Source organism: Rhipicephalus microplus, chromosome 2, assembly GCF_043290135.1.
Source record: "Rhipicephalus microplus isolate Deutch F79 chromosome 2, USDA_Rmic, whole genome shotgun sequence".
Taxonomy (NCBI): Eukaryota; Metazoa; Arthropoda; class Arachnida; order Ixodida; family Ixodidae; genus Rhipicephalus; species Rhipicephalus microplus.
Window position 1 is genome coordinate 69,038,879 of NC_134701.1, and position 12,203 is coordinate 69,051,081.

The 12,203-nt window shown below is 46.5% G+C and overlaps 1 protein-coding gene and 1 long non-coding RNA gene across 2 annotated transcripts in view; one reads left to right on the top strand and one right to left on the bottom strand.

Moving 5' to 3' along the window:
- Window positions 1-12,203, top strand: part of LOC119169464 (uncharacterized) — a 96,538-nt gene that overhangs the window by 68,185 nt on the left and 16,150 nt on the right. The window contains exons 9-10 of the mRNA XM_037420526.2: window positions 2,357-2,504; window positions 5,978-6,190. Coding sequence (XP_037276423.2) covers window positions 2,357-2,504; window positions 5,978-6,190 — 361 coding nt within the window. The remainder of the gene's footprint in view (window positions 1-2,356; window positions 2,505-5,977; window positions 6,191-12,203) is intronic.
- The window catches only part of LOC142796281 (uncharacterized), a 75,269-nt gene that overhangs the window by 21,553 nt on the left and 41,513 nt on the right, over window positions 1-12,203 (bottom strand). The window lies entirely within an intron of this gene.

The following is a 12,203-nucleotide window of genomic DNA, read 5'->3' on the forward strand; positions in this document are numbered from 1 at the left end:
GCGGAAGCCCCACTCATCATTATTCACTCTGTAGATATGCTCTGAAAACCACTAACGCCATCTAGTTATATTTTTCCTGAGGACGTATACACACAACGCCATCAATTGAGCATCTCAAACTATAGATGGCTACACACTGCTGCTGCTACTACTACTACTACTACTACTACTACTACTACTACTACTACTACTAACTACTACTACTACTACTACTACTACTACTAGTACTAGTACTACTACTACTACTACTACTACTACTACTACTACGTCTACTACAACAACAACAACAACAACAACAGCGGAGGAGGAAAAAACCAACGGCCTTAGGTGCTCCGTTTTTAAGAATATTTTAACGCCGAAAAAGGTTGTCATTCCAGTGGACTTCTTCATTGTAATGTGAATTGTTTCACAGTTACGCACAGATTTTTCCAAGATAATTTGGGTGGAAATATGATTGATTTTTGAATGAGCATTACGTTCTATTTCAGATATTATTTGTAATCTTTAGAGTCTGTTTAAAATAGGTAAAATATTGCTACTTCTGTTTTACCTAGATACGACGTCTTAACTGTATACAATCAGGGATACCAGTAATGGTAGTGCTGCTATTTGTTCATGCACGACTTGTACTCTTATTACAAGGTGGTGCCGCTTATTTACTATGATCAAGAACTTACTTCATAGCTCCTGGTTTAACACTACAAAAATAGTTAGAGGAAGAAAATTTAGGGCTCAATCATGGATTGCTGTTACTCTATGAAATAACTCATGCTAACACAATTTGGTCTGTGTAGCAAGAGCAGCCCTATCAATCTCGTCATCCTTCAAGAGTCTGTACTTCTATGCTTATGATTGGTCAATGTAAATATACCGACGCATAAATGAGAGTGAACAAGCATAACCAAGTAAACAACTTTGGCTTGAATAGCCGGGTGTAACCAAGCTAAGCCACACATTTTTCAGTGTCACGTCACATACGGTACAGCTTCCTCCACTTCATTTTCACACACTATCGATAAACTTATAAATTATCGTCACTTTCAATCAAGAAAACTGATAGCTTGGTGAGCAGGTGTGTATTCACGTTGTACTTTTCTTTCGAGCACACAAAACAAAGAACAGGCAAAACGAAGACTGTGTCTTTTTGTTCTGTGTTTTGTACAGATAAAGAATGCTGTAATAAGTTTATTCAGGAGAACTTTCATTTGAACGGAAGCTCAAGTGTATTTTCAATCAATTTCTAGGAAAGAATATATTTTACACTGCATTCTCAATGATGTCGCCATCATATGATACTTACTAAACGAGAAGGCGACAACGATCCCTGTAAAATTCACCGTAAGTACAGCATGTTAGCGTCAGTGTGGCGTCACTACATTTGAAGACTTTATGCGCATTTTCCCCGCATTCGTTTGATGGAGCTTTGGTAACTCGTTATCTTGAACAATGTGATCCGTACAACTCAGCATGAAGCATCTTTAGCGACAAACAATTACGTAGGTCCTGACAGAGGCTTTCAATATGCCTGGTTTTGCAGCGGCTAGTGAGGGAGCTCAAAAGTGGCGTCGCCACCTCCGTTTTATATTTCTGCGTTTTCTCGTTATCTTAGCGTCTTCATGAAAGACGATGCTACTTTTTGTGTCGTCAAATTTTGATTTACTGGTACAAAGAAATTGTCTGTCTCCTAAACATCCCTTCATGACATAAAAAAGGTGTTTTCAAGGCTACATTGTGTTCAGAAATTATGCAACATCCTTTCCTGGTGCTTGAATAGAAGATGGTAATACTGGAGCCGATCACGTGGAATGCATAGAAAGTGTTACTTTATATCATTATTCACCCAATGGTAAGACTCGCGGGATGGCGCCTGCCTACCTGGGCCTTTTGCGCTCACTTCCAAGGCCGGTGTATTGTGTTCACACTGTCAACGGTAATTTATTAACATCTCTCGAATTGCTTTATCGCTTAGGCTGTAAATCGAAAAAAAATGGGAGGCAGTGAGACACTATATTGTGTAGAAACGGGAAATATTCTATAAAGATGGTACCTGATAGCTTGGCGGGAGTCGCAGCTATAAGGACACCCGCCAGCTGATAGCTTGGCGGGAGTCCTTGGCGGGAGGTGCAGGTACCATCTATCAAGATGGTACCTGCGCTCACTTGTTCTACAGAGGAGCATAACGGACGCTTTATGTGATGATGACGTTTGATGAGCTTCTACTTTCATTTAATTTGTATGTGCACCACATATGGTTACAGAGATCATTTTAAAAGCTAGCGTTCATTTTAACAGAAATCGTAAAGTTCCCTGAAGTTCTAACATCTGCGGACAGGAGTATATATTTCTCGATTTGCAGAAGCTATCCCGTCGATATGCTCGTGGCCATCGGATACACAAGCTATACTGACTACGGAACAAAAGACTGCCGCATGGTGCCTCCAGTACTTCACAGTGAACAGCTACTAGAGCCCTCTCTTCTGAACACCTCGTATCCCGTTCGTTTGGTATGTTGCCTATCTATCTATCTATCTATCTATCTATCTATCTATCTATCTATCTATCTATCTATCTATCTATCTATCTATCTATCTATCTATCTATCTATCTATCTATCTATCTATCTATCTATCTATCTATCTATCTATCTATCTATCTATCTATCTATCTATCTATCTATCTATCTGTCTGTCTGTCTGTCTGTCTGTCTGTCTGTCTGTCTGTCTGTCTGTCTGTCTGTCTGTCTGTCTGTCTGTCTGTCTGTCTGTCTACTTCGATACATTAATTCTTTGTCACTGAGCCTAATTGAATACGACCTGACGCACTTATCAATGAAAACATTTTTGCTGAATACCTTTATACGGTAAGTTACGACGCAGTGTGCTTGGGTTGATAGGTAAACTTGAAGCTCCGTTAAGGAGTGTAGTAGTGTTATTATGGGCCCAGGAGTGCTGATATGGAAATTCAGGCATGATGCCCTAAATATGATTATTCACTATATATTACACAAATAGCTTCACGTTTCAGTTTCGATGGGGGGGGGGGGTTGTGGCTTTTATTCAATTTACCTTACTTGTTCAATTTAATCCTGCAGTTTTAACGACTCCCGAAAAACAGCCACTATCATCAGTGAGGAGCGACGCGCCCTATACCGTGTCTGCCGATGTGCTGACATGGCGCAAGTGGTTCGCGAATGCGAAACCATGAACAGTCGGCTGGTGAAAGAAAGTGATGAACAAAACAAGTTGGAAACAATACTAGTTGAAAGAGTCGCCTTTAGAGCTGAACGCGATAGCGATATCTCGTCCCTATATTGTGCGCACTTCAACCACTCAGTGCATACTTCTTGTTGGATAATGTCACTCGAGCAGTTTTAATCCTGCACTACTCCTATGTATTCGATAAAGTCGAAAAGTCTAGTGTGAGTGATGCTTTCGCATATGCCTAAATTCTGAAGTGTAGAATAGGTAGCATACCTAAAACAACAAAAAATCAAGCCCTTGAAATGTTATTCATCCATTAGGTGACCTTATGGCCGTACGCACAGTAACGTGGATGTCCTTTGTAACCTGTGTTTGCACCACGAAGTCGTTATAACAATCACATGTCCTGATGTACAATGGTGAAGTGCGCTTGTACCAAGCACTATTACTGCGATCTTACTTGTACTATTGGGAAGCCTATATACAGGATGCGTGTGTTCGTAAAGACTGAACGTTATTTTTTCATCATTTTAACATGAGGCGTTAAAGAGCTTGTGTCACAGAAAACACACCGCCGGCGTCGGTTCCGCTGGTTGTGAGCGAAAAATCGCCTGTGCGTCTGTGATTGAACAATCGAGATACCGAGATAGCTGCGGGATGCCGCTACTTGTCCACGCGTGCCTGTGATCACACTGAAAAGCCGCTCATTTGAAGAAAAAAGTGCTCAAGGTCAAGAGGTGCGGTAGTTTCTTTGTCCTGCCACCTCTCCCTGCTTAGCTTTCAGCGATTTTGTCATGGCGACAGAAGAGATAATGCAATTGCAGCATGCGACAAACTTTAGAAACTCCACTCGCACTGAACGGATTCCTAAAAATGTTGCGGCTCTGAATTTGTGAGGCAATAAGCTCTTCTAGTGAATTCATTGAATGGTTAATAAAAGTTTTTCAAGACTCCTTTATCGCAATTTGTTCGACAGGTGTCACGACGAAAACAAGCCCATTCGACGATAATAGCTCGCGCTGGTCCAATCTACTCTGTGCGCGTTTGTGTGCTTGCGTGTACGTGTATGTAACAAAACATATGAATAAGTAAGCACTTAGCAATCGAAGGGTGCACTAGGGGCCGGGTTTCGCTATCGCGTTCAACTCTAAGAGGCGAAGCTTACGCCCAATTTTTTAACAAGAGCAATTTTTTGAACTGCGTTTTCGATCTCATGCACGGCTATCTGGCCGATTAACTGCTTGCCACGCAAGCGGCCCGGTTTAGATGCTTACATGAAGACGTAGATAAAATATTTATTTGTCATTGCATGCATATGTGTTTTCCGGTCACGGATAACTTGATAACTTTTCACTCAAAACGAGCAACGCCGACGCATACACCAACGCTGACACCAACGCGGGAGTGTCTGCAAACTGAGTTCAAAATGTGCAGTGGCCAGGGAATTTGTTACGTGTGTGACTGACATAATAAAGTGTTCACTGCCGGGGAGAAATAGCCTCTTCAAGATTAGATCCTGCCAGAAGAACACGCCTTTGAGTTCGAGTCTTCGCAGTCGGGCTGTGCTCCTGCCCTGCCCTTCTCAGTCATGCGTAGAAGAAAGACACTCCGGATTCGAATGAATCCACAGTGAATGTTTCACTGATCAAAGTATAGAACAGATGGGAAGAACGCAAGTTCTGCTAACTGCGCAGGGCAAAGCAACACTGCACTGCTATGTTTTTTTTCTGTCGTAGGTACAAGCCACGCATGTCTGCATTATGAAGATAATTTTCCTGGCTTGGTTTGAGAAAACTTTATTCTTAAAAGCCTGAAGGCATGTGCCCTAGCACACGACAGGTCGCTTTCACGACGGAAAGTAATGCTGAGTCCTACTATTACGGGGTTGGTTCTCTGGGCAGCCAAAAAACATGATTTTGAACTCCGCTCTCCAAAGTACGGACATGTGTGTCATTCATCTTTTTAATGTGTTATTTATTGTTTGTTAGGTGGTTCTGGCCTCGTGTCTTGTTAGGTTTCAACAAACATCTCCCACGCACGTATCTCTCTCTTGCCCTGAACTCTTTTTTTGTTGTACTTCAGCTTCCTCGCCTCGTGCTGTTCAAGGAATCACGACGGTATGGGACCCCAGAGTAAAATTTCAAGAAAATCTGTCAAGCACATGCGAAAAATTGTTCCAAAAAAGTCTGAAAGAAAAGGCTAAAACATCGGTTTTGTTCACATTGTGAAAAGACAGAGTGAAGTCGGTGATGCATGACTAAGCGAACGTATTCAATCGGTTCAATTGACATGTGTTGACCAAACACTACTGGAAAGTACCGATGGAATGGTCCAAACGAATTTCGCCGGTGTACACTATTGAAACAATGTCAAAACATGTGTGTTTCAATATTTTTAACTATTTTATTCCACTCTGCGCACCCGATTTAGTTTAGGGCACATTGGGGCTCAAGAGCTTTGCTTGACTATTGTGCCCTAAAACATTCATTTCAATTTTCAAAAACTATGTTATCTGGTCAACTCTCGCAGGCCTTTGAGGCTATGAGAAGAAACCTCACTTTACAAATGTTCGTGCTTGTGGTACTGTTGTCGCCTTCTGTTGTAACGCTCTCTGCAGCTTTGATTTTACAAAAAAGTTCTACATAGTAGCTGCGCACGTTCTCCGTGAAATCAATTCCTCTCGTGACTGAAAAAACCAAGGCGCCAATAAAAACAAAAGCCAATGATTAACCAAAATATGAGCTCTCTTACGACGTACCTTTTTTTTTTCAAACCAGGTTAGAGTTGTATCAGCTATGGTGAAACTCAAGAAGGAGCACGCGGCTACCAGTGCGTTAGCAGTGTCCTTTGGCATGGGTGGCCGTTGGTACACTCCCACGTATCCGGACAACCTTCCGGACACTCCCGGAAATGGCTCTCTTGGTCAGCCATGCACGACGAGCTCCCGAGGAGGTGGTCCTAACGGACGCCAAATAACGGGCATTGCTGAAGTAAGGTTTTTATATGTTGCACAACTTTTCAAGGGGCACTAAAGAAAAACAACGACTTTCTTTTCTTTATTAAATTGCACAGTGAGAACTTTAATGGCATGTCTTTCACTACCATAGGACAGTAGACTGTAGAGCATAAAGGTTGAAGTCTCATTTTTCAATTTTGGGCCAAATTCATGGCGGGATATCAAAATTGTCGTAAAGCAGTTTTTTTTCTGTTTTTTATGGCATTGGCTTGATGAAACTCCCTGAAACTTCGTCGAATGCGAGATGTATAAAACCCACAGAGGACAATGTACTACAATGTTTTTTTATGAAAAGCTGTGTAAGACCTAGTAGAAAATTTCAAAATTTTAGACTTGACGTGCTTGGGGCGGAAATCTCAAGATGGCGTCTCCACTCGCATTTCCTTTTCGCGCGTTTTCTTTTTTTACAATGCATCGTGTCGTGGGAAGGGGGGTGTTTTCGGGATTGCGAAATGGTATTTCACAAGTACGCTAAACTCGCTCGCTGTTTTTTGTCCCTATAGAATTTTTCTGGTAGGCAGATACGTAGCATCAGCCATTTGTATGTGGCACTGAAATTCGCCGTGATTCGAGCACATTGTCTTCATTGACACCACAAAATAACTTTATTTAAACTTTTCGTTTCGTCTTCTTTAGTCGCGATGTTCCTTGCGCCAAGTGAAAACACCATCATCAACTTTATCAAATATCGGTTACCTAGTCAATAGAGAATGACATTGCTGTGGCTTAGCTGTGGGGCATCAGTATCACCCTAATTATACCACACCGCTTCTTTGTATCAGTAGCACTGTACAAAAAAATTATTTAGGTGTTGGCATTTCCCGCCCACGCCGACGGAGTGTCCAGACAATGTCCGGCTTTAGTACATGCACCGGCCGCAGTTTCGTGCGGGGAAGGGGGGGGGGGCACTGCGACATGGAGGTTTATCGGGTGTCTCGACGTGCTTTTCCAGAACATGGTTGAGACATTGCTTTTATCGACTCCATAATGGTTCAAACATTCGCGTTCACTGGCATAGCCTGGCACGCAGAGAGGAATCGCTTTCAGCGAAATGCGCGCAAATTTGGCTCAGTTTATCCTTCCTGGTGATAAGGCTTTCACATATACTATTGGCGGCAAATAAATTAACCACTAAGTTACGCATGAACCATATGACAGTGAAATAAGGGCGTTTAGAGCGTATCTATGGGTCTGTATATCACTGGCTCTGTAGGTTTTTGTGCTCTCGTGGCCGAGCCGATAAATAATGTTGACGAGTACTTAATTTGACATGTCATGACGAAACCATATGAAAAACGTAAAGGACGACTAATTACGTAAAACTCATTATATGTTTTTGATATACACTATGACTTGGGAGACATGGTCAGGAAGCTAAAAGGGCCGTTTTGTGAGCTTCTTGTATACCAATACGGACATGGTATGATACGAGCATAAAGAAAATATACATGACAGTTCATAACACGAAATCATGTCATGTATGTTATGTGCGCCACGACACACAGGACAAAGGCATAATGTTGTAACGGCAGTTCATGAACATTAGGTTCATCACAAATGGGCGTGATATTAGCCTAAAAAAAGAAAAAAATCCGTGATTATAACACAAAAAAATGCCAACATATCCACGGGGTGAATGATGGAGAGTGGGGCGAAGCATCCGTCCCTCCATTCATTCATGATTTCAATCGTTCATTCGTTCGTCTGTGTTACCGTCCATGCGTCCATCCGCCCATCCGTGAGTGCATCTGTTCGTGCGTCCCCATGTCCATCTTACGTCCATCCCTGCGTTCGTCCATGCATCCGCCCGTGCGTCTGTCCATGCATTCATCCGTCCGTGCAGCCATACATGTGTCCGTCCATGCATCTGTCTGCGTGTCCGTTCGTCCATCTAGTCAACACTCTAAGTACCACCATCTCGCATCTTTTATCATATATTCCGCATATAGAATCACCGCCATTCATCGGACATTCCAAGGACTAAACGAGAGGTGGCACACGCACTCTTTCTTACGGCTTGCTCTTCGTGTCTACTTCCCACCGTTAACTACCTCGTGTTCATGGTATAATGCCACGTTCTATTTCCCAAGTTTTTGTTATCGTCCCAAAGCACCACACGATTCTCAGCGCGAACCGCGCCTGCAGTTTTCTAGAGGGTTCCGGACTGTAGTAGATCATTTCGATAAGATCACGCCCACTGTGCGAATGGTACAGATTGTTCTGGAACGCACGCCGCCGCCAGCGATAGCACTAGAACATTCGACGGCGGGAGTATAACTGCCGACGCGCTTCGCCGCTTGTCAGTAGTTGATCGAAGGCCGACGCTCCGTTCGCCGCTATCAGTCTGAGACTGCTATCTGTGCGAGACTGCTGCTGTAATTGGACTTTCTGTTTACCGGCACAGGTTCGCCCAAATAAACAGTTAAAATCCCAACACGAAGTCTCCTGTCTTCGGCCACGTCACGACCCCGTGACATCTGGTGGAGGTGCTGCTTCGTTCATGTACCGCACGCCCCCGTCAAGCCGTGAACCCAGCCCACGTCGCGGAGAAGACACCGACGCCAACCAGAAGCAGCGAAGAAGCCGCCGACAGCAAGGGCTACCACCGGAGTACGGGCTTCTACACGACAAGCCGCGGAAGACCAAAGCCATGACCGCGACTGCAGCGACAATGACAACCGCAGCGTCCCAGCCCACGATGGTCATGCATCAACCCAGGGAACCACCAATTTTCCATGGGTCATCGTTCGAAGACCCGGAAACCTGGCTAGAAACATACGACCGTGTGGCCGCCCTCAACCACTGGGACAATGAAGAAAAGCTCCGTCGTGTGTACTTCTACCTGGAAGACACTGCAAGGACCTGGCTAGAGAATCGGGAGTCCACGCTCCGAACGTGGGATGTCTTCTGCGGCGCATTTCTTCAAACGTTCGCAAGCGTCGCTCGCAAAGAGAGGGCCGCTGCTCTACTCGAGACCCGGGTTCAGCTACCAAACGAAAAGGTTGAAATTTTCACAGAGGAGATGACCCGCCTATTCCGTCACGCTGACCCAGACATGCCTGAGGAAAAGAAAGTTCGTTTCCTCATGCGAGGGGTCAAACAGGAGCTCTTCGCGGGGCTGATGAGAAACCCACCGAAAACCGTCCAAGAATTCGTAGCCGAAGCGACCACTATTGAAAAGACCCTGGACATGCGCACCAGACAGTATAATCGTCGCCTGACTGCAGACTGCGCTGCTGCTCAAGTCAGTAACTACGGAGACCTGCGTGAAACGATCCGAGCGATCGTGCGGGAAGAGCTGCGCAAGCTGTTGCCTTCGGCACAGCCTCAAGTGGATTCGATCGCCGACATTGTGCGAGAAGAAGTTCGGCAATCGCTTCAAATTCCCCACGCACCGCTGCCCGAGCCGGAAGCTATGAGCTACGCCGCTGCACTGCGCCACAACGCTCCTCCCCGTCCACGCCAAAACGCCGCCCCATCGCACTTCCGTCGACAGACGCCACCGCCGCCACCACCCCCACCGACGTCATACCGTTCGCCAGCGGCCCAGCGCAGTGCACCGAGGAAGACTGACGTCTGGCGCACCCCTGACCATCGCCCGCTCTGCTACCACTGCGGCGAGGCCGGACACACATACCGCCATTGCCAGTACCGACAGATTGGACTGCGTGGCTTCGCCGTCAACGCACCACGTCCACAGCCAGGAGAACGACCACGTGACATCGCCGACTACCTGACAGGAACTCGGTGGACACCACGAAGCCCTTCGCGTTCGCCGTCGCCCAGCCACCGCACGTCACCGCACCACCGACAGTACTCTGGCCCAACGCGGGGCCGGTCTCCTAGCCCGTATCCGGGAAACTAAGGGCAGCAACCGGTGGAGGTGCGGTTGCTGTGCGACGAACTACCGAAGATCCTCCTCCGACGACGACGCCGCGACGGAGCTTTCCGAACACAACGCCAAACAGGCAAAGCCCTGACGGCGAAAGCTCACTTACCGAAGGTGGCCGGACGACACAACAGGGAAGCAGCGGAACAAGCCGACGCAGCCGTGACCCGACGCCACGCCCTAACTGTAATGCGAGACGGCGAATTAGCGACCTCGACGTTCTTATCGACGGCCACAGTGTGACCGCTCTCGTCGATACTGGAGTCGACTATTCTGTCATCAGTGGGTCGTTCGCCGCGAAGTTAAAGAAAGTTAGGACAGCTTGGAAAGGCCCTGAAATCCGCACAGCCGGAGGTCATCTCGTAACGCCTGCAGGAATCTGCACAGCGAGAGTCACCATTAACGGCCGTATTTATCCTACAGACTTCGTAGTCCTACAGCGTTGCTCGAGAGATGTCATCCTTGGCATGGACTTCTTATGCCTTCATGGTGCTGTCATCAACCTAAAAACAAAGTCGATAACGTTATCCACAGAAGAAGCACTACCGTCGCGCACGCCGTCTGGACACCATGCCTTGAATGTGCTGGAAGAACAAGTCACCATTCCGCCTCGCTCAAGCGTCATTATTTCAGTCGGCGCTCCTGAATCACCTGACTTCAAAGGCGTCGTTGAAGGCAGTCAGCATCTGTTGGTCACCCGAAATATTTGCGTCGCAAGAGGAATTGCAGAGCTGCGGGGAGGCAAAGCAACGGTTATGCTAACGAATTTCAGCAATGACTACAAACATGTGAACAAAGGAACAACGGTCGCATACATCGAAGAAATTGTCGAAGCCACCAGTGCTTTCGCCCTCGCCGATTTTCCGGAACCTGCTCAGAGGCACCAAGCCCCTCCCATAGCTTTCGACGTCAAACCCAGACTTCTGAACGATAAGCAAGAACAGCTCAAGGCCCTGCTCCTGCAATACGAAGATTGCTTTTCATCGTCATCGAAAATTCGGCAGACCCCAATCACGAAACATCGCATCATAACCGAAGAAAATGCCAGACCACTCCGTCAGAGTCCGAACAGGGTTTCGACGCGAGAACGTGAGGCCATCAAGAGACAAGTTGATGAAATGCTGCGGGGATCACTTTATCCAGCCGTCCAAGAGTCCATGGGCATCCCCCGTGGTGTTAGTGAAAAAAAAGAATGGGACCCTACGTTTCTGCGTCGATTATGGCCGCCTGAACAAAATCACAAGAAAGGACGTGTATCCTCTCCCACAAATAGACGACGCACTTGATCGGCTCCATAACGCCAAGTACTTTTCGTCAATGGACCTCAAGACTGGCTATTGGCAAATCCAAGTCGACGAAAGAGACCGAGAGAAGACGGCGTTTATAACACCGGACGGCCTCTTCGAGTTTAAGGTGATGCCCTTCGGCCTTTGCTCAGCGCCTGCAACTTTTCAACGCGTTATGGATACAGTACTGGCAGGATTGAAGTGGCAGACTTGCCTTGTGTACTTGGACGACGTCGTCGTGTTTTCCTCGAGTTTCGACGAGCATCTTCGGCGCCTTCAAGCTGTACTTCAAGGCATCAAGACTTCCGGACTCACACTGAAACCAGAAAAGTGCAGATTCGCGTATGAGGAGCTCTTGTTTCTGGGGCACGTTATCAGCAAGTCTGGAGTTCGTCCTGATCCACGGAAAACAGCCGCCATCGCCGAATTCCCGCCGCCCACTGACAAGAAAGCCGTGCGCCGATTTCTGGGCCTGTGCGCCTATTATAGGCGGTTCGTGAAAAACTTCGCCCGCATCGCCGATCCTCTCACTAATCTTACCAAGGCCGACGTGGAGTTCAAGTGGGAAACGCCACAGGAACACGCTTTCCAGGAGCTTAAACTTCGCCTCCAGACGCCTCCGTTACTTGCCCATTTCGACGAATTCGCCGAAACAGAAATACATACTGACGCAAGCAGCGTAGGTCTTGGCGCCGTTCTTGTGCAGAGGGCTGACGGACTTGAAAGGGTTATTAGTTACGCCAGCCGATCGCTGTCCAAAGCAGAAGCATATTATTCCACAACAGAAAAGGAGTGCCTCGCCATCATCTGGG